This window comes from Erithacus rubecula, assembly GCF_903797595.1.
Source record: "Erithacus rubecula genome assembly, chromosome: 12".
In the NCBI taxonomy this organism is placed as follows: domain Eukaryota; kingdom Metazoa; phylum Chordata; class Aves; order Passeriformes; family Muscicapidae; genus Erithacus; species Erithacus rubecula.
In genome coordinates this window covers 7,690,671-7,712,000 of record NC_136664.1, presented here as the reverse complement: position 1 = coordinate 7,712,000, position 21,330 = coordinate 7,690,671, and the positions used below count along the sequence as shown (strand labels likewise).

Here is a 21,330-nt window from a genome sequence, read left to right as displayed (position 1 = left end):
TGGAAGCGCTCGGGATTCCCCGTTCGGGCCCAGGAAGGTTTGTGGAGACCCTCCATCTGCGGGCTCCTCCCGGGGCTGCCTGGCTGGAGGAAGCACTGCTCCTTTGGGCCAGATTCCAAGATTTAACCGTGAAAATGCCAATAATAACGTTTTTATAAATCTCACAGTTAATGCAGGCAATGGAACATGTTGCCCGAGGGGGTGTCCCAACCCTGGAAGTGCTCCAGGCCAGGCTGGATAAGGCTGGCTTGGGACAGCTTGGTAAAACTGGTGTTTGTGCTTTGGGCTTTTAAATAGTGCTAAAGGTCTGCAGTTCCCAAGGCTTTTCAAGTTTATGATTGCTTAAGTACTTTTTGGAGAATGTGAATGATTTCCAGCAGCTTGCAGAATTGCACACCTCTTCCAATAAAGGACTTGTGAGTTTTTTGTGCATATGTTCATTCAATTAATGAAATAATCTTGAACTTTCTTGTTTTACAAGAATGGTGTGACCCAAGTGCTCTTAATTTGGTGGCTGACAGCAGCGTGAGAATTAATACTTCACAAACTATTGTCTCATCTGTTTTTCTTCAAACTCCTGTTCTGGAGGTAACATGAAATCCATATGCCAAATGTGCAAAGGGCAACCATCCTTACTTTTGCAGTTTTGCTGTAAATTTCGTTTTTATCCAGTCTTAGACTGAATGTGGATTCACAAATGCTGATGCTGCAGATAACTTGTTACCAATAATGTCTCAGTCACTCATTCTGCTGTCATGCCCTCTCTGGTTTGCCTGGTATTGGTAAATACCTGAGGGGCTGTTCAGTGCACTCTGGGTAAGGGTCACAGTGATATGTTACGATAAGGCAATTTTATTTGTAGAAACTTGCACGTCAGTCCACCTCCTGAGAGCAGTGCAGCAAAAATAGGGCTTGTTTGAGGCACTATCTGTGGGTGCTTGTGCAGGGCTGCTCACCCAGGAGACTCTCTCAGATATTTCCAACTGTTCTTCAAGAGCCACATGAATTTACTTGGCAAGTAAATTATGGCAGCAAGAAAGCATTAACTTTATATACTCATCAAAATGTTTATTTAATTTGATTTTGCAATGTGCCTTTGGTCTTAGTTGCTATCAAGCCAAACACTTTGAGTCCAGGGCCCTGGGAGAGTGCTCCCAGCTCACATATGTGTATTGACTTGTGGCTTAGCTCTGCTGCAAAGGACAAATTTTCTCTTGACTCTGAATTCTAAAAGCTTTTTTAATCACTGAGTGCTGTACCTGGTTCTTGCTGCCATCGGGTTTCAAGTAGGGTACACTTGTAAGTAAATACTGGTTTTCTTCAACTCCTTGCAGGAATGGCTCAAGAAGAGATGGAAGTTGATCTCCAGCCCGTGGCTAGTTACTCAGTGGAGACTCTCCAGACACTTGCCCCGGAGCCCCCTGGTCCCACAGAGCTCTCCCACCTTGCTGTGCTCAGGGAAGGAGGAGGCAGCACTGCAGCCCTTCCTGCTGACGATGCTGTCACAGCCAGCAGTGGTACCACAAGGGGAGCAGCTGCAGAGCCTGACCTGCAGGTGAATCCTGCCACAGCCCCTGATGGGCTGCAGAGGCTCCAGGAGGCCTTAGATCTGTACCAGCAGTCTGTGCCACAGCGTCCGCAAGCCAGGAGAGCCCGCAGGCAGCAGAGAGTTGGTGGTTCCCAGAGGACCATCAGTGCCAGGTAAAGCAGAAATGAAAATGGCTCTGAACTGCCCTCATCAAGTCCAGCATCAGTTCAAAACTTCCTGGCTTACAGAGCCCAGCCCAGCCTTGTGGCTGGGCCCAAATCCAGGGTACCTCACTATTTTTACCTTTTAAGTTCAGGAACAGCACAGCAGCTTCTGGTCTCTTCTGGTAGGTTCTTTGCCCTTGTTAAGTGAATACCCCTGTTTCATATGTTGGCAGGGGTGGTGTTGACTTCTGAGCCCTTCTATATTTTGAATTTTGCTTGCAGAGCTTCTGCTGCTGCTGTTCCCTCTGTGCAGCCAAATTCCAGTCCATGATTACTGCAGCAGTGCTGATTCTCAGCAGTTCCAGCCAGCAATTAGCTCAGTGGAGCTTGTGCTCTGATTTGCATTTCACCTTTGATTTGGGGTCTGCCTGATTACATTTGCTATTGACAGTTGCTGCAGAAACTTTCACATATAAACTGATATTTTTCTGTAGGGTTTTTTGGTTGGATTTTTGTTGTTGTTGTGGTTTTGGTGGGGGGTTTTTGGTGTGTTTTGTTTGTTTGTTTGCTTGTTTGTTGGGGTTTTTTTACTTTCAGACAAAAAATCCTCTCTGTCTAATACCATTTGTGATGGGATTAAAAGGGGATGAGTGGGGATGCTCTTCAGTCAGAAGGAAATCCCAATTTCTAATTTATTTGGTTTTTGTCTCGTCATTCTAGCTTTTGTATGTGCCAGGGGTGAAATTATAATTAACTGAAGCATTGCTTTTAAATTCAGCGAGACCAAGAGCTCCTCTCCTCCCAGCTGATTAAACACAACTGTATTGTTTGCCCTCAGATTGCCTGTGAAGGTCACTGTAGTTGTGAGGGCTGCAAGGCAACCTGAGAAACTCCTTTGAATCTGAAAGATAATTGAGATGGTAACTGAACTGATGGGGAAGAGGGGAGGATGTTTTTATCTAGGGATGAAGTTCTAGTAGAAAATATGAAGGGAAGTAGAAAGATTAAGCATAAAGTAGTCAATGGAATGAGGCTCTGATCCAAGTGGTGTGCATTTCACAGTACTAGTTCCTTCAGGAACCAGGGCTCAGTGAGGCTTGGAGAGACAGGTTTGGAGTTTCCTTAGGCTTATTAGTGAATGATACTACTTTTTCTCCTCTCCAGCCTCACCAGCCTGTTCTCCCCCAAAAGAAGGCAATATCATTGTTGTAATGAGAAGATTTTCCTTGAACTGAGCAAAATAAATTGTTGCTGATCCTGCTGTTTGTTCACAAAGTGGGCTATCCTATGTGATTGCTCCCCTACCAGAGAAGGCCTGACTTTATAACAGTGACACCTTCCCGCTTCAGTCAAAGCCTAGGAATTTTCTTGCTAACATTCATGCTCACATTTAGCTTACCTGAAATGACTGTGGCTTTTGTTTCTTGCTTTTCTGGACTCAGGGCAGCATTGGACCATTACTTTCAACTCAGTAGGACCCAGGAACCATCTGCAGGACCAGCTCCACACCTGGAGTTCCCCCGTGTTGCGAGGAGCAACGCCCAGGAGCAGCACCCAGACGAGACAATTGAAGTGAGTGACTCTGACAGCAGCACTTCTGAGGAGGAGGAGGAGGAAGCAGTGGAGGCAGCAGCACCACTGTTATCATCAGCCCAGGAGACACCTCCAGCAGCAAGCTCAGAAGGTGTGTACTGTGTTGGAGCTGTGTAGAGACTGATTTCAGACACTTTTCTTGCTGTTTGAAAACTCAGCAGGGAAATCCTTTTGAGCTTCTCAACAGACAGTGCTCAGAGATCTTTGTGCCCACAGCTGACAGCAGCAGGCTGCTGCCACAAGGCTTCCTGGCAAGCAGCTCCTAAGAGCAGCAGCAGCATGGCTGATTGCTACCATAATGTTAAATACAATCTTTTTGCTGTTTGCAGACTGCTACTTATTCTGAACATTTCCAGGATTTTTTGTAACTTAAATTTAGAGATTATTGCTTGCCATGCTTCTAGTCTCATGTATTATTAAGGAGTGCTATTGAAGACATCAGGCCACAGCTTGGACATCAGCAAGTGCTTTCAGAGAAGCATCTGATTCCAGTATTTTTAAATTATTTGAGATTTCAATCTTCTTCTATTTAGTTTTCATTCCTGTAACTTGTGAAACTTAGTTGAGGAGGTGGAGGTGCTTTTGTTTTTCTTTCCTCATCTCTGTCTCACAATTCTTTATCTAAGCTCATGTTCACAGGCTGACACGTACTTCAGTGACATTGTTTATGATGAACATGCACAGTTTATGTAAGAGTGACAAATAGTTAACTTGCTAGTCAAGGTTATTGATGCCCAGAGAATACAAGAACAAGGGTATATTTTTACTTCAGTCTCTAAGGAATGTCCTTATGATTCACTCTCTGCCCTCAGTTTTGGTTTTGATTGGCCAGCCCACCTCATTATCTTTTTTAAAAGGGTGCATCTGGGAAGTGTCTTTTGAACAGATCCACTCTGCTTGCTCTGGGCTAGTTTTACACGACAGGAGCTCAAGCTGTTAAGTGCTGTATATTATTGTGTGAACATATGCTCTCTGTTGGATTTTCTGGAATTCCCTCGTTGCTTATATAAGCCAGTGGCTCCTCTTACAGCCCAGAACCACAGAGGCTGAAAATTTTATTGACATTAGCCAAGGTTAGGTGATACTTCCACTGGATGCAGAATATCTGCCTTGATTACTAAATGTGATTAATAACTCTTGTTTTGTCAGGAACTGGAGGGGAAGCAATGATTTCTGCTCCTTTTCTACTTTGCTAGTGGTGGCAATCTTCACATAGAAATTCAGTGTGCCCATGCCTCACCAGATGGGCTGACAGAGGCCCACCACAAAACCATAGGGAGAATAACAGCAGCATTGGTAGTTCAGACAATTACCAGCTGGAAAACTGCTGAAGTCAGAGTGAATGGACAGCCAGCATACGGGAAATGCTTTCTTGGCACATGAAATATGCATGCTTAGATCCCTTGGCAAACCAACTTCTGATATTGATGTCTGTCTTTCTCAGGGCATAATGATGCAGGAATATAACCTTACATCAGCCTAACTATAGACCAAGTCAGTTTGTTTTATGCAGGTCAGAAAATTCTGATCACAATTGCTGTCCTTAAAAGGTCTCTCCTTTTTCACTGAAATTCTGTTGCTTTTCATAAAAGAAAATGTAAAATTCTTCAGCACTACTCTTCATATATAGAAGGCCTTACACACAGGCTGTGTCCAGGGCACTGATCTGAAACTTTGTAAGTAACTTGTGCTGTGTCACTACTTAGCCTGTGCCTTGAATATTTCAGATCATAGCAGGAAAACTCCTTTTCCCTCCATTTGAATGAGGTTATTTAAGCAAAACTTTCTTTAGTTTCCAGTCAGGTCCAAGCAGAGCCACCTCATGCTTTGTCTCAAGCTTCTGCAGAACATGAAAGTCATGAAGATGAAGCTGAAGTCCAGCAGAAGCAAGTAAGGTGAACTTACAGAGCTTTTGGAGGCATTATATATGGTCAATGCTACATTTTCTAAAACAGTTGTGTTGCTTTTTAAATTTTTTATCCTAGACAACTCCACAAAAGCAACAGGAGCCATCTATACCTGCTGCACCTGTGGATGAGGAGGAAGGAGATACCTGTGCAATCTGCTTTGAGCAGTGGACCAATGCTGGGGACCACCGTCTGTCTGCACTGCGCTGTGGACACCTCTTTGGCTACACCTGCATTGAGAGGTGGCTCAAGGGACAGGCAGGGAAGTGCCCTCAGGTAAAATGGGTGTTTATGTGCTCTGGAAAGCACTTAAAGCACTTACTATGTGTGCCTAACTTGTGCCTCAGATGTGATCACTGTAAGTGTTACAGCTGGTTACTGTGTGAAGCTGCTGTCAGAAGTAACAAACCCACCATTATTATGATGTTCTTAGGCCAGCAGCAACTAGAAGTATTTAAAAGGATGATTTATAACTTGGATATTCTCCCTGAAGTAGAGCATTTGTGAGTAACAGATGCAAAAGTTTGAGAGTTCAAGTGCTACACTTGGAAATGGTTTCAGAATGCCCCACTCTGGTCCTGGAGAGAACCACCTGGATTGAATATAGCAGACAGATTCCTTGAAGCGATTAGTTAAGCTAAAGACTATGTCATTGGACAAGAAATCTGTCTTGAGAGCTGTTTTGTAGCAACAGAATGGCTAGGGTTGGAAAGTATCCTAGATATCATCTAGTTCAGTTTTCAGTTGATTAATCTTCTGTTTTGGACTGCTCCTGCTTTTGTAGAGGATCAGGTTGTTTTGAAAGCTGGCAGAGAGCGAACTGAGAACCAGTTTTAATGTCCCTTTGCAAGTGGTAAATCAGCTTTTGAAGTTTTTCTTTCCATAATTAATACTGATCTCCTTCAATGAGATCCACACTTCTCTGTGATGTGTTTCCATTCCTTATTCCATTTTTTCCATGAAGGATTATTGATAAAAAATAGGTCAATGAGTACCTTGTAAATAGGATTCAGTTCTGCTGCTTTCCAAGTCAGTGGCTGGAAGCCATGGGTTTCTTTGGCTTTGTCATTTTGAGAGCTTCTGTATTCTTGCTTGACTTTACAGGATTCCCTCCTCTCAGCACCAAACACGTCCTCTTGACGTGTGCTGTGACTAAACCTAAAGAATCCCTGTTGCCATAGCAAAGGCCCAAAGTTGATTTTTCTTATCCCTGTCAATTCTGTGTAAGCTTTTCTTCCCCCACTTCAGACCCAGACAGAATTCTAAGAAACCTGCCTGGCATGTTTACACTTTGGAATTTCGTGACTACTTTCTTCTTGAGCACTAACCATCTCAAGGGTTGCTTGTTCCCTCTTGGGAGAACTTACTCTGGAAAGAACCTTGAAGCTAAATCATCTTCCCTTCATTTTCAGTTGCTGTCCTTTGCAAGTGGGTGTTCTCTGGTTGAATAGCCCAGAGTTGCTGTGCATGGTCTGTGTACTAAGTGGCTTGAGTGCAAGTTACTGTGAAATTCCAGCACTCCTGATCCTGCCAGTGGCAGCTGCTGGCTGCCAGGAAAACTGTCTTGGCCATTTGCTGCTTGGCAAGGCAGTTTTTACAAAGGGAGGGAGGTTGTCTGCTCTGAGAGTGTTGCTTGTGATATCTTCGTGCTGCTCAGTAAGAGAAATCTGCATTTGAAGCACACATTGTAATTCAATGTTCAGCAGAGGTTACTTGATCTGAGTATTCACTGCCTCTTATGAACAAACAATATTTGCAAAACAATAAACTTGGAAGAAATTATGGCATCTTGAAGTTTGAACTTGCCCTCTTTTTAAGGTGAATGTAAGGTACTAAATGGTTGCAGCCAGAAGCACAAAATTATTGAAGTATCTGACTTTGTGTGTGTCACTGGAGTCAGTGACATGTCAATGTTTCATACAACACTGGAACACTTTTATGGATTTGAGCCTGTAGAATTTGATTAAATTAATATAATACAGAAATAAGAGTTGTGAGTATACTCAGGGGTTCCTAAATCCTTGTCTGTTGACCAAGCAGCAATTCTTGGTGTTTTCAGATCTGAGGTTGGGCTGGTATTTTGTTCTAAATCTTCTTGTTTTCATTTCTTTGTCTGATTTGGGGTTTTTTGTCCTTGGAAGTTACCTGACCATGCTGCCTTGCTGGTGCATTAGCAAAATACATTTAATGGGAAGCAAGGAGATGGATTATTAAAGGTGCAGTAGGATATGCAGCTTTTGTTGTGTAGCCCTGGTTAGAACTCTGGTACAAGGGAACATCTTGCAAACATGCTGGTGTTTGTGGCATTGTTTTCCAGTAGACAGCCCCTTCCTTCACAACTAAATAAAACAGTACCTGGGGGCTCATAGGGATGCACAGTTTGGCTAGTTCAATTCCTGTGGGTGAGCTGAGCCTGTGTTTGGTTTCAGTGCAATAAGAAGGCCAAGCGCTCCGACATCGTGATCCTGTACGCGCGCACGTTGAAGGCGCTGGATACCAGCGAGCAGGAGCGCATGAGGAGGTAAAGAGTCCCCACGTGGAGACACCTGGCCCTGAAAGCTGCACTCTGGCTTCTACTTCATGCTTTCATTTCCTGTGTTGTCTAAAGCAATTTGTGCATTCCCTTGGGGTTTATGAGAACCACGAACCAAGGCTTTGCCGTGTTGCTCGTCTTAATTTTCTTTTGGAACAGAATTCTTGAGTTTGCATTTTGTGGCACTGAAACAGCCAAAGCTATCTTGTGCTAAAGCCTGAAATGCTATCATGGGAGAACATGCAAAGTTGATGCCAAGAAGCTTTATATTGCTAATTCATCATTAGATGGGAAAAGCAAGGCATAGTTAGGAATGCAAGGAGGGTGAATAGCTGACCTTTTCTGCCATCTTTTTGCATGCATTAAACAGAGTAATACCTCATATGAATCATTTTCCATCTTGCTTTGTCAAACTCTTCATGTAGCTTTACTTGCAAAAGGTCAGCAAGCATTACTGTGACTCCCACTTCCCTTTCCAACTTAAATGGAGACTTTGTATTGAAAAAGGGAAAAGCAGGTATGAAAATGGGGATTCATTTCTTTTCAGTAAGATGCTGTCACAGACACTATTCTGAACTGAAAAGGCTCCAGATATCTGAGTTCTTCTGAATCTTGTGTTGAATAGAATTTAATTGGGGTTTCTTCACATGTCTACAACTATACCACTGTTCTTTCAAGGCAGTCTTTCAACAGAAATCTCACTATCCTGGTAATTATAGATCAGAAGTGATTGAGGAGTAACAGTCAGGAAGGGAAGAATCTCTCTTCTTTCCAGATTGCCGCAGCCTGATGTTGTTTGAAGTCTACCTTTAGAAGGGTCATGCTTCTTTTACTGGATTAACACAGAAAAATAAACTATGTATAATATTTTTTTCAAAAGCACGGAAAACATTTGGGTGTGTAAATCTTGTTATCTCTCATGAAGGGGTAGTTGTCTGACTTCTGTTTGTGTCTCAGAAACTCACTGTAGCTGTTCCCCACATGCTGTGCCCCTCCTCTGCCTTGTGTTTCTGTTGTAAGGCAGGGAGCAGTGATTGCCTGTGGGTCCATGGAGCTGCTGGCAGTGGCTGCCTTGTGGCACACAGCCCCAAGTGGAGCACAGATGTGTATGTGACTGCATTAGTATTGTTTGCACGTAGTCTTAAGACTACTTAAGACTAATTAGGTATAAGATCATGGGGTTTGTTTTTTGCATTCAAAAAAATCCACCAGCATTCAGGCTTTGGGTACTGATATGAAGAATATGTTTGTGATGGTTAAAAAGGCATTTCACCTGTTTCTTCTGCAGGAAAAAAATCACATGAAAAAGCTATAAGGAAATGACAAAATTCTGTGCTTTGGGACATGCAAGGCTGGGTCTGTGCATTTGCAAAATACTGAGGCAAGAGCTTCCTGCACATGAATGACAGAAATAGCTGAAATATTGCAGCTTTTGATGTACAGAATGCAGTGGGCAACATAGACTAAGTGTACAGCTAATTTTAAGGAGTGTTGGTATTTCTTTCCTCTCTTTTGCTATTTCTTCATGTAAGCCTATATGAAAGAGAAATAAATTCAAGTAACTTATCAAAAGTGCTGCTTCCATATGGTGTGTATGCACTTTTTGGCTCAAGGCGAGGTAGTAAGTGGGTCTTCTGTATGGGCATTCACAGAGAATTTATCTGTATCACTTTTTTCTGGTTCAGATACATATTCTTAAAATACAAGATTAGCTAGTGGTAGTAGAGACAAGCATGAAGATCTTGCTGTTACACAGTTATGCTATGATGTGCTGTGTTACTGACACAGTGTATTACATGGATGTGATGGTATAGGATTTGCTAAAGTGTTTCTGTATGGGAAAGAAAATTGATTTCTCTTTCACTCTCTATTAAATTAGTCCTTTTGGAGAGGGTGAGGAAAAGGGCTGTTGGAACAATACTTGAAGTGAGTCATTCAGAACAATTGCATAACTGAATATCTCAAGGTGAATGTATTGCAGTACAGGTTTTCTGTTACTTGTGGATTTGCCTGAAAACAGGACTTAAGGTGGGATGAAGTCAGAGGGTGGGAATTGGCAGCCCAGAAGAGTATCCTAGATAATACCTAGTCCTAAAGATTGCTTTCCTCTCCTTCCTGCAGTTCCTTAGAAAAGGAGCAAATGTTGCGGAGACAGGCAGAGCTGGAATCTGCACAGAGCCGTCTCCAGCTCCAGGTTCTGACAGATGAATGCAGCAAACTCCGCAAGCAGGTTCAGGTGAGTCTCCTGCTACAGATACACAGAGCATTTCTTTCTCTTCAGCCTGCCTTTTCCATGTTCCCTTAGAGGTGAGAAGACAGGGTTCCAGTTTTAGTAATCAGCAAGATTTAGTAAACTCAATTGGTGAATCATCCCAAATCAGTAAAGACATCCTGTGCTGGAATATTCATGTATGCTACAAAAAACCTGACATTTTCTTGTGCTTTTAAGACTTAATTGAACTGGCAGACCAGCAGTAAGTTGTTTGGCTGCTGGTGTTGCATGTTCCCCAGGTTTTGTGATGCCTGGAAAGGCATGGTAATAAAGAACCAGACTTAGTCTCCTCATCTTTCTTGTAGTTGCATCAAAATAAGCTTTGGAAATCTCTGTAGAAAACCTGTAATAAAATCTATTATCACTAGTTAGTCAAGAGCCTTTGGGAAGCAGTTTGTGAAGAGGCATGGCCACTTGCAAAATCAAAAGAAAATTAAAAAAAAACCCTAGGGGTTTGGGTTTTTTTGCAGGTTAGTCAACATTCCAGTTTCACACCTTCTGGTACCCTGGGACCTGGCCTGTCAACAGTCAGGGCTGTACACGGGCTGAGCAGCTCCTGAGAGACTCCTCTTAGTACACAAATTACTGAGTATAAGTGATGGGTTGTTAAATAACTGCTTCCTTCTGGTTTATGCAATACTGAGATATTTTGTAACCCATCCCAGCTGGATGGATTGCTATTCCTATTTTTCAGGATTCCTATAAATTATGGACTCTGCTGTGCTTCCAACTGTGAATTAGCTGGCATATTCCACCAGTGCTATGTTTTCCAAGAGCCTGTTTCATTGCCAGTTTGCTACCTTTTGTTGAATGAGGCAGATGATGTCCCCTCATTGTCTAGCAGCCTGCTTAATTTCAGGCATTTCTTTCTTCCTGGATATTTTTTATAGCCTTGACTATTCATATTTGTACATTAAACAACATCCTCCTTGTTGAAGTCTTCCTGTGTGATCTAAGATAAGGCATTATAAATTCCCTAAATTCCTGCATGAAGCCATATGCTTATCATCACTAATAAGAAAATTGGTCCACTTCAAACTTTGGCTTAAGAAAAATGCAAATAAGATAAAATTGCAGGTTCATAATGTTTTCCTGCAATTCATTCAGTGTTCAGTGATGGAGTATCCAGTCTAACTGAATTAAAGTCACATGTTATAGAGATTAAGTACCCTGTGTTCTTTAAGCTCTGTTTCAGTATTTATACTGCATTCATCATTGTCCTGTAGTGGTTAATGCAAATGCTGGGGCAATTTTAAGGTGCTTGTTTACACTATGAATGAATGGAAAATAAAACAATATACGGGGGAGCAAAAAAAGTCAGCAGGAAGTCTGCAATAAATCTTTAACTTGTTTGATTATGTTTTGAGCAGATGCTTAATGAGCTCCTTGTTTTATGAGAAGTCATATAGTAAAGCAACCACTTGCATAGAAGTATTTAGATTGGGAAGTTTCTAGCTCAGCCCTGGCTGGGTGATTGCATTGTAGGGTTGTGTTGTTCAGGGTCTTTTGTTGCTAATGCTCTTGTGCTGTGCCCAGCAGCTGTCATGGCACTAGTTAGGACCCTTTTTCTTAGGTTTTTATGCATTTTCCTGTACTCTTACCCATTAACAGTCTTGCTCATTGTACTTTGTTATTGAAGTATGTAATGTTATTGAGATTAGGAAATAGATGGTTTTTAAGTCTTTAGCTATATGAAAATGCATGAGAAAAAGAACTGGAAGGTGAGGAGAGCTCTGAAAGAAAGCCCTCAAGAGCAGGGGCTGTGCTGAGCTGTGTCCTGCCCTCATGGAGATTCAGGCTTGTGTTTTGGAACCAATGCTGCTGACACCTTGCTTTTACCTAATGTTTTTCATTTGGGAGCAGAAAGAACTTGGGAATGAGATGTGAGCTACTGCAGTACTCCTCCTGAATTTGCCAGCATTTTCAGTAAAAGTAGCTAATGATAAGCAAACTATCTCTGCTTTCTGGTAGTAATATCACTGATCAGCTGGGGTAGGAGATCTGATATGGGAAATAGTAGCTCTGAGTATGGAGCAGGAAAAGGAGGACTGGCAGAGAAATTAGGAGACTGCATGCTGCTGTGAAGAAAGCAAATGTAATTGTTACTTTTGCAGAGATCAGTTCATATTGCTTGATGTAATGAAAAAGCTTTTTTAAAGTAGGATTTTCAGAGCATCCAAAAAAAACCTGAATGGCAAAATATCAATAAAAACTTGTGTATCCAATACCTCTAGAAAAAAAATTAGGTTAATTGTTTTATTTAATAAAAAATGTTCATCTTTGCAATCTCTCTGTTCACCTCCAGTTGATATCTGGGGAAGTGAAAGCTGATATTTCATGGCTGTTGTTTATAGGAAAGCTGATTAGAAATGCTCCATGTGCTTTAGACTGAATTTGAACCCAAACCCTAAAGGGAGGTGGAGGGTGGAATGTGTTCAGTGCTGTACCACAGCTTGAGGTTGTCCTGTCCTGTGTTTCTCTTAAAGGCAGGGCTGGGGCTGTGCAGTGCAAGGTGGCAGGTGTGGCTTCTCTCAGGGAAACAGCCAGACTGACAATCATTGATACCTGCCTTTGTCTGGAAAGCTTCATATCAGCTATTAGAGCTGTAACCTAATATCTCAAAACTGTTCTGAATTTACTGTAGCTGCTTGTTTTCCTTTCCTATTCATTGTGTTCTTCTGCTTCCACTTCCCCTGCATGCTCCTCAAGAAGACTTTTGCTGTATAACCCATTCTTTCCCCCTGGTGTGACTGTGTTTATTCATGACTGCAAAGACAAGCTGAAATCTAGAGACAGTCATAGCATGTGCAGAGAGAGGAGTCTGCTCTCAAGGCCTTTGGTTGACACCAAGCACCAGGAAAACTCTGCAAAGCATCTTAAAGGAAAGTATAGGCTTTTACATAATGAACAGAATGTTCTTTTGAGCACAATTAGTGGAATTTGTCTGCAGCACAACAGTTTTTAATCACCTTGCTAATGTGCCTCCAGTAAGACTTCCTGGTTCTGCTGGGTTTGTCCATTGTGTTTAAATGTAAACATTGTACTAATAGTCCTTGTGATTTTAATTGCCTGGTTTCCTTTTTAATAACTTGTGTGAAAGTTGAATGTTGAGTGCAGGTGACAAGGAGACTCTTGTAAGGTCCCCAGAGCAACAGATAATTTTAATCTCTTCTGATCCCCAGTGGTCATGGCCTTGCCCCCTCACCTTTTAGAAATAACGAGTTTATTATATTTTTCATTAAAAGTTACTTTCTTCTAAGTTCTCAATGACTGCTTACTCTAAGCCTGAAGCTACAGCTTTCATTGTAAGCATCCTGACAAACCTCACACCCCTTCTTCCTTGCCCAGATTGTTTTGTCTTTTCTTGATCTAATGGGATCATCTGGAGTCTCCAGCTTCCTTTTCTTTTCTTTTTTTTTCTTTATTTTTTATATTCCCTTGGGACATTTGCAATGTGCTTGATGCCAAAGAGATCAGACCTCTGTGAAGTATCAGAACTGCTCTCCTCTTGAGCAGCTTCCAAAAGTTATAGGTCTTGATAACTATTAATGTAGAGCTTGAACTTTGGTCTTGCCTTTTTGAAAACTGCTGCCTTTGCTTCAGTGCATGTTAAGTGGTGGTGGCTGGTTCAGTATTTAGGCTGGCTTGCAATTGCTGATATATTCATAACATCACTCTTGTGACCCTTAATTGTTTAAAGATTGCATAGTGTTTGAAGCAGAACTTGTGTTGCTCAGACAACAGAAAGCAAGTAGCAGTTTTCATTTGGTATGCTTCCCTCTTAAATATCCCTGAGATTCTGTATTGTCTGCTTTTGACATTGGATTACAGGATGGTAAAAATGCTTTTTGGGAAGGGACACTTCTAGTTGGCTCACAGTATGCTGATGCCACTACCTTCATTCCCACCTCACCCCTGATGATCTCGGCAGAGAAAGGAATTCAAGGAATACCTTGTTCCTCACAAAAGCTGTTCTTGGCCATGCCTTTGCTGAGTATCCTTGGGCATTCATCAACTGAGGTGGAGGAAAAGAGGGGAGGAGGTGGTACAAGACAGGGCTGGAGCTCTTGAGACTTGTGTCATTCCTGGAATTTGCTGCACAGGGTTTACAAGAACAGGATCATCGTCATTAAATAGACTGACTTGTTTCCTGCAATGCCCTTTATGTTGAATCTTGGGCTTTTATTTTTATGGGGTATTCTGGAAATTCTGGAAAATTATTTTAATTGACTTTCTCTTGTGGTTTAGGGGCACATAATACTTGGCAGTTCATTCTCTTCTAAACAGCATTGATCTGGTAATAATTGTTACTGGCTTTTATGTGTTGCCCAAGAGTCCTCTCTTTTACAGGGTGTAATACATACAGTAAAGATTTGAGTACATTCTGCCAGTATTTATACAGCATTTGAATGCTTCTGTTGCTCATTGTCATAGGCCATGGACTTTGAATTGTAGCACTTCAGGAATAGCATGGAAATGGGACTGTATTTCCCTCTTTTATCTGAGAACAAGTACAGCTGGAGCACCTGAAGCAGTGAGCACAGGAGGTTACACTGCTGGTGATGCATTAAAGCTGTTTGGGTTTTGTCTTTGCAGGAACTGAAGGCTCTGGTGGCCCAGTACAATGTGAGCACTTCACAGCAGCCTGGCAGCTCCCGAAGCTGCCTCCCAGGCAGCCTCCCCTCCAGCCAAAGCCACCGCAAGTACCACTTGGAAAAGGTTTTTTTTGGTGTCTCAGGCTGGGAACTGCAGAGTGATGGCATACTGTGACTCACTGAGTTGTCTTGTGGTATCACAGCCTTCTCCACAGTCTACTTTTATTCCTGGTAATTAAGCAAATCAACATATGGGGGTTCAGAAGTACAAGTTAATGTCATTTCTACTTTGTCCCTGCTTTTCTGCTTGACCTTTGCATGTACTCGTAAGACTCCCCATACTTCATCTGGCCCTTGCATTGGTAGCTTTTGCCTAGCAAAGGAGGTTGTTTTCCCTGGCAATTCTATTGCAGAGTCCTAGCAGAGGGTCTCCAGCTCTCCTGCTGAAATGCCACATCTACAGGAAGGTAAAAGGTGTGTCTGGTAATCCTTGCAAAGGTGGTTCTCCTGAAAGAACAAGGGCCAGGCAGTGGGGTCTGCAGAAAAGCTTGCAGTAATTGAGAAACACTGCTTCCCAGATTGTAGGTGGATTGATGCACATGCAGCTGATTAAAACAGAAAAAGCCAACCAAAAGCAAACTCCTTTTAATATGAATGCCTGAAGTGCTGTTCCCTAATGAGGAAATAGGAAGCCACAAGTCACGGACAGCCCTGGTTTTGTCTCACTGTTATGTCCAGGGGCCAGTGACCTGACATCTGGACCAGTGCCAGTGGCTTTTTCAGTGCAATGCATGTGGCATTAGGAGTCTGAGAGTGCTTATTTGCCAAATGCTTTCTGACTGATGAAACTTACTTTATTTGGTTAATGGGTTTGAGGTTAATGTGCCTTATCTAGGCATAACAAGGTGGTTTTCTGCATTTAACTGGTCTCATTTTTCTGGCATTTGTAGCCAGGGACTGAATCTCTGAATGAAGGCTTTGTGGTGACTCTTGTAGCACACAGGTTAAGTTCACCTGTAACCATTCTTTGCTGTGATATTTGTTCTCTTAAATAGCCATGTAATCCTGCTCTTTGTGGTTTTATCTGGGCAAGAGTGTCTTTGAAGAAGCTGGCTAAAGAGCAGCAGGCCTTGTAACAAGAATTGTAACATTGCTACTGAATTTGCTCTTGCTGGCTGGGATCCTTAAGGATTTAGCCTTGTTGCCATTTGAATTAAAGAATGATTTGTGGCAGTTCTTACCCAGAACAGCAAATAACTTACATATTCATCCCACCAGAGGCTTCAATACAAACTTGGTAGTTCTGACATAGAAGAGCCAGTTCTATACATATGCTGCTTCACAATAATCTGCTTTACCCTTCTTCTGTGGCAGGTTGTGGTGTTAAGATGATGAGCTTGGCCAACCTGAAGAGCAGTCAGTACATCCCCATCCACAGTAAACAGATTCGGGGCCTGGCTTTTGGCACTCGAGCAGATGGTTTGCTGCTCTCTGCTGCCCTGGACAGCACTCTCAAACTCACCAGGTGAGCCCTGCTGCCTGTTCCTGCAGACTTGGGCTGCATGCAAGAGGTTGGGTTGGATTTTGTTCTGTCTTGCAGCACTTGCTATTCTGCTTTCTGAAAAATGCATATTCTTCCTGCATGTGGGAACTAACAGAGGGAAGGACTTATTGATGCTTGTGCATCTTTAAGTGAAGGTATCATGGAGCTACCTCTCTCTGATTATTTTCCTGTGGAGAACAAGTAATTCAGCACAGATTGGCCAACTGTGTTGAGAATAAGTAACATAATATATAGACACAACATTTAGTGTCCATTTGGTTTTCTGTTCCTGCAGGGAAATGTGAAGCATGGGAATTGGTACAGCATAAAGCAAAAATAAGGGATGGTTAGGCTGGGCTCCTCCTTCTCTTCAGTGATGTTGGCTTCTCTGATTTTAAACTTCTTGGAGATCATGGAATTCATCTGGGATATGAAATGCATAAACATCATTTTTGAGCATGTGCTTAGAGGCTCTCTAGAGCTAGATGAGACTTAGAGCAGTGGGTTGGTGTCTAGTTATGCAGAGACTGAGAGAAAAATGTGACCAGTCCTGTTAGAATTTACAGCTTATGAGTGTGTTTTCTTGATGCTCTGCTGCTCTTTAGTCTTAATCTTACAGTGCTTCAAAACTGTATTGCCTGATTGATTCTTATTGAGTTGTATTAATATTTTTGTGCAATCTGTCTGTCATTATTGGGTTAGGCTTGTTGTTTGACTAATTAGTCTCAATTCTTTCCCACAAGTGAAGCAAGAGAGAACTTAATCCTGCAACAAAAATGTACAGAATGTTTCTTTCCTGTAACCATGTTGAAATGTTTACTAGACTAGTTAAAAGTAAACAGAACTCTCTCTGATGCTCAAGTCAAGGTGTCATATTTCTAACTGGTTAGGTTGATAATTCTTCTCATGATTTAATCTGAAGAGTAAGCAGACACTGCAGTGAGGATCAGAGACTTCCATATCTGCCTCTCACTGCCTGGTTGGCTGCATGAGAGCCCATGATCCCCTTGCTTTTGGGTTTGATCCCAGAATGTCTTGGAGTTAGGTGTTTGCTTCAGCAGCATCTTCATGCTTTTTTCAGTCTCCCTCTGAAAGAATATTCCTTCTTTGGCTATTTGTCTTCTCTAGTTACTCATTTCATAGTCATCCTCCCCAAAAAAATTATCCAAGATATCTTTGTCTCCTGCTCTAACTTGCAGTTGTTTAAAATAGCGCTGTGAGTTTGTTTTTGGTTTTTGTTTAATTTTTTTTTCATCTTGTTGTTTTGACCCAGTCACTGCTGCAATATCAAACTTCCTGTTTCCCCTGCTAGATTTTTGTAGTTGTTCCCCTTACACTTACCTGGGAGCAATTAGATGTTCCTCTGGAGTCCTGAAAGTAATCACCTTCCCCAGGGAGAAGCACATATGTTACAAAGGATATCTGGAGTTACTTTCATGTGTGCAGTTTTCTGTCTCTTGCTGTTCTCAGTGTGCAAATGCATGTGTGACAATGCTGCCCTTTGCAGATATGTCCTGATCTGGTACCAACTTCATCTTCTTTTCTGGGTTGTGCCCCTTTGTGGACTCTCTTCTTCTTTAGAAACTTGATTTGTAGCAGGAATAATTAATAATACAAATGTACTTTCAACTGTCCTTAGCCACTCGCTGTCTCACTCTTGCTTAAACTGGATTCTTTTGAGGCATAAATACTGTTCCTCCTGTGTAAAAAGAGGGGAAATAATTAATGAGAGATGTAATCTGAAGAGATGAGCCCTGTGATCTCAGGAATATGTGGTATTATGGGACTACACCAGAGTTGCTTCTCCTAATTGTTTCCAGAAAAGTAACTTAGCTTTCTCTTGCCAGTAAGGCAGCTGAGACCCTGCTGTGAGATTTCCTCTCCCAGTCTCCAAAGATCAATCTGGAAAAAGAAGCATTGGCCTGGAAGAATTGTAAATCACTTGACAATATCCAAGGGATTATTCTGTTTGGGTTTTTAGATTCATGTCTGGAGTAAAGGAGGAGTTAATTGAGAATTTGGTCTAAAGAGAGATGCTTTTGTCTGAAGACTTTAAAAAGCTAGATTAGCTTAGTTTAATCATGCTGTTTTCTCATCAGTAGATACTTGTGCAACTGGCCAACACTTTGCTTTTCTTCTGCAGCTTGGCAACAAACACTGTGGTGCAGACATACAATGCTGGCCGTCCTGTGTGGAGCTGCTGCTGGTGTCTTGATGATACAAACTATGTCTATGCTGGATTGGTCAATGGCTCTATCATGATATATGATCTGAGAGACACAAACTCTCATGTCCAAGAACTGGTCCCTCAGAAGTCAAGGTATGGCAGAAGGATTTATCATTCCTCTCAACTAATATACAGAAAGTTAAACACAGCTTCTTCCATAAATCATACAGCAATTACAATAGTTTAAATTGTATTATTTGAATCTCTTGTTCAAAAACTCACATTCAGTGCAAATGTGAGAAGTCTCTCATAAGGTTATGTGATGTTATATATAACTCATGCAGGTGCCAAGCACTTGTGCTTTTTTTAAGGCACACAAGGGTCAGAAATAGACCCACTGGTGCAGTATAAACAGAAGAGTTGAATTCCTTTTGGAGCTAGGTTTAGTATTTAATTTTGAAAGGACAAATCACAAAGAGGTGTGAAATTCTGATGCTTCTGTTTCCTGTACTCTGGGAATCAAACGCTGATTTGCACTCATCTGATGTGTGCTGTCTGTTGCTTCTGTAAATCATAAGGCTCAGTAGTTAAGCTGGATTTCATTTATACTTGACACATCCATTGGCTCTCTTTGCTTGAGGGACCATCTCACAGCCTGCTAGGCCCTTTCTTTGCCATGCAGTTGCAGAGCTGGAGCTCTGCAGCAGCGAGCAGGACACCGGCAGAGCTGCAGCTGGCAGCTCTGACTCTTGCCAATGGCCCTTCCAGGTGCCCCGTGGTGTCACTGTCCTACCTGCCCCGGATGGCCTCAGCCTCGCTGCCTTATGGTGGAATACTGGCTGGGACCTTGGAAGGAGCCTGCTTTTGGGAACAGAAGGCTGGCAACTCCTACCGGCCTCACCACCTGCCCCTGGAACCCGGGGGCTGCATCGATCTCCAGACAGAGATCAACACACGGCACTGCCTGGCCACCTACAGGCCTGGTATGTACTGGGGGGTCTCTGACCTCTGCTTCTCACTGCTCTGGGCTGAGCTCAGCAGCAGAAACACAGCACCTGCTCTTACCAGAGCAATGAGCATCTGCACGTAGAGGAAAAACTGGAGATGGGCAAAAGGAGGCAGCTGCAGGCTAGTGCTGCTTGTATTCCTACAGCTAAAGCCTATCTGTGAGTACATTTTTCAAAAGTTACCTTTTTATTTCTATTACACAGGTAAAAATAACCCATGTGTGCGTTGTGTGATGATGGAACTGACTTGCAGCCCACTGACAGAGGGCTCAGAAGATGTGGTGTGTTCTTCTAACCCGGTTCAGACTTTCAGTGCTGGGCCCACTTGCAAGTTGCTGACCAAAAATGCCATTTTTCAGAGCCCAGAGGATGATGGCAGTGTCTTTGTGTGTGCTGGTGATGAGGCATCCAATTCTGCTCTGGTATGTCTTGTTCCTTTCAGTGTGGTGTAGGGGTTTATTGCAGTTCTTAGGACAGAAGCCTTATCAGGCAAAGCATGAGTGTGATTTGGTGGGAGTTGTCATGCACATTACCCTGTGCTAGTTGGTCTGTTGTACTGCTGTGGAAGCTGTAATTTCCTGATAGCATGGGACTCCCAGTCTTATCCAAGGCCTATGGTCCCCATCCATCAAAGGGCGTCCAGGCAGTGAGCCCCTGTTGTTCCCCAGGGGCAGGGGTTGGGCACAGTGGCACAGCTGAGCCCTCTGAGTGGTGTAACAGACTCAATGGGATTGTTAGTGTGTTAAGTGCTGTGGGAGAAGGATGCAGGCTTTTTACCAGTGGTGGGGAAGAGAAGGGTTGCCCTTTGTATGAAAAAGCAGCCCAAATGCAGAAGATGGCTGCATGAGACCTCATGAGTGGGGTCAGAGAGGGTGGTCAGTGTGGCACTGTGCTGCAAAGACAATCAAGCAGCGTGTGGAACTAGAGAAAGGGTCCTATGAATAGATAGAAGAAATCTTTTTCTGGAGAGAGGAAGGTCTGTTCTGGGTAGGAGGGGAGTCCTTGACCTTGTCTGTCCCTCCCACAGCTCTGGGATGCTGGAAGTGGTTCTTTGCTGCAGAAGCTGCCAGCTGACCTGCCTGTGCTGGATATCTGCCCCTTGGAAGTGAACCAAAGACACCTCTTAGCCACTCTGACAGAGAAGATGGTTAAAATCTACAAGTGGCAGTGAGCTGTCCCTGTGCTTGCCATAGAGTGTCCAAATAAGCTGCTGATAATCCTACACAACTACTCAGTCCTGCTTGGTTCTTACAGGAGACAGGATCCATTTCAGCACCTTTCTGGCAGTGGGGAGGAACTGGGATGTGCTGGTGCCCAGAGCAATTCCTTTCTTCTGTGTTCCTCTTTAGGCCTGCCCTTGTTTCTTCTTTTGTCAATTTTTTTTTAGTCAAACTCCACAAGCTGCCTCAGCACAGCAATAATTGCTGGAGTGTCTCCAGCGTGTGTTGCTGCACTTTTTTTTCCACTGTGAATACAGTACAGGGACTTTCAAATATCTGCTACAAATGAATAAAATAAGAGGAACTTGAAGACCTGAGACTCCCACTGCACTTTCTTGTGGAATCCTGCTGTGATTACTGGGTGATGAAAAGGCATCTTGTAGCATTGCTGATACATAGTGTGAAAGCAAGTTCACTGCCGTGGGGAGCACATTCCCTACGTTCTGTTGAAGTTCTAGGGTCAGTTGGCAGTTATTCCCTAGCAAGGATGGATCCTGTTTTGGGGCCATGAAGAGAACAGGCTTGAAAAATCCACAGAGAATCTTTTTCCTTTGTGATTTTTTTGTCCATGAGCATATAATTTGCACTGGAATTCCTTAATTCTCTGCTGCCTTTTCCTTCTCTCCTTCCTGCTTTACCTGCAAGCAAACTTGGACAGTTTGACTGTGGAAAATGAAAATAGTACTGTAGAAGTACAGGTTAAGAAGAGGGAGATGATTCTTGTAATGTTGGCTGCTGCACAGTGTTCTTTCTTAAAGACAGGAATGTAGTGAAACAGCCAGTACATTGGAAAAAAATGCT

General features: G+C 42.7%; 1 protein-coding gene across 1 annotated transcript; it reads left to right on the top strand.

Moving 5' to 3' along the window:
• The first annotated feature begins 905 nt into the window (after positions 1-905).
• On the top strand, positions 906-20,839 carry RFWD3 (ring finger and WD repeat domain 3). Its single transcript, XM_079316101.1, is given in 14 exon segments — positions 906-1,018; positions 1,335-1,701; positions 3,135-3,376; positions 5,078-5,175; positions 5,271-5,468; positions 7,622-7,713; positions 9,847-9,961; positions 14,594-14,719; positions 14,721-14,823; positions 15,967-16,117; positions 18,279-18,455; positions 19,071-19,285; positions 19,514-19,731; positions 20,337-20,839. Coding segments are annotated over 13 exon segments (2,244 nt in total). The 5' UTR covers positions 906-1,018; positions 1,335-1,336; the 3' UTR covers positions 20,481-20,839.
• The last annotated feature ends 491 nt before the right edge of the window (positions 20,840-21,330 follow it).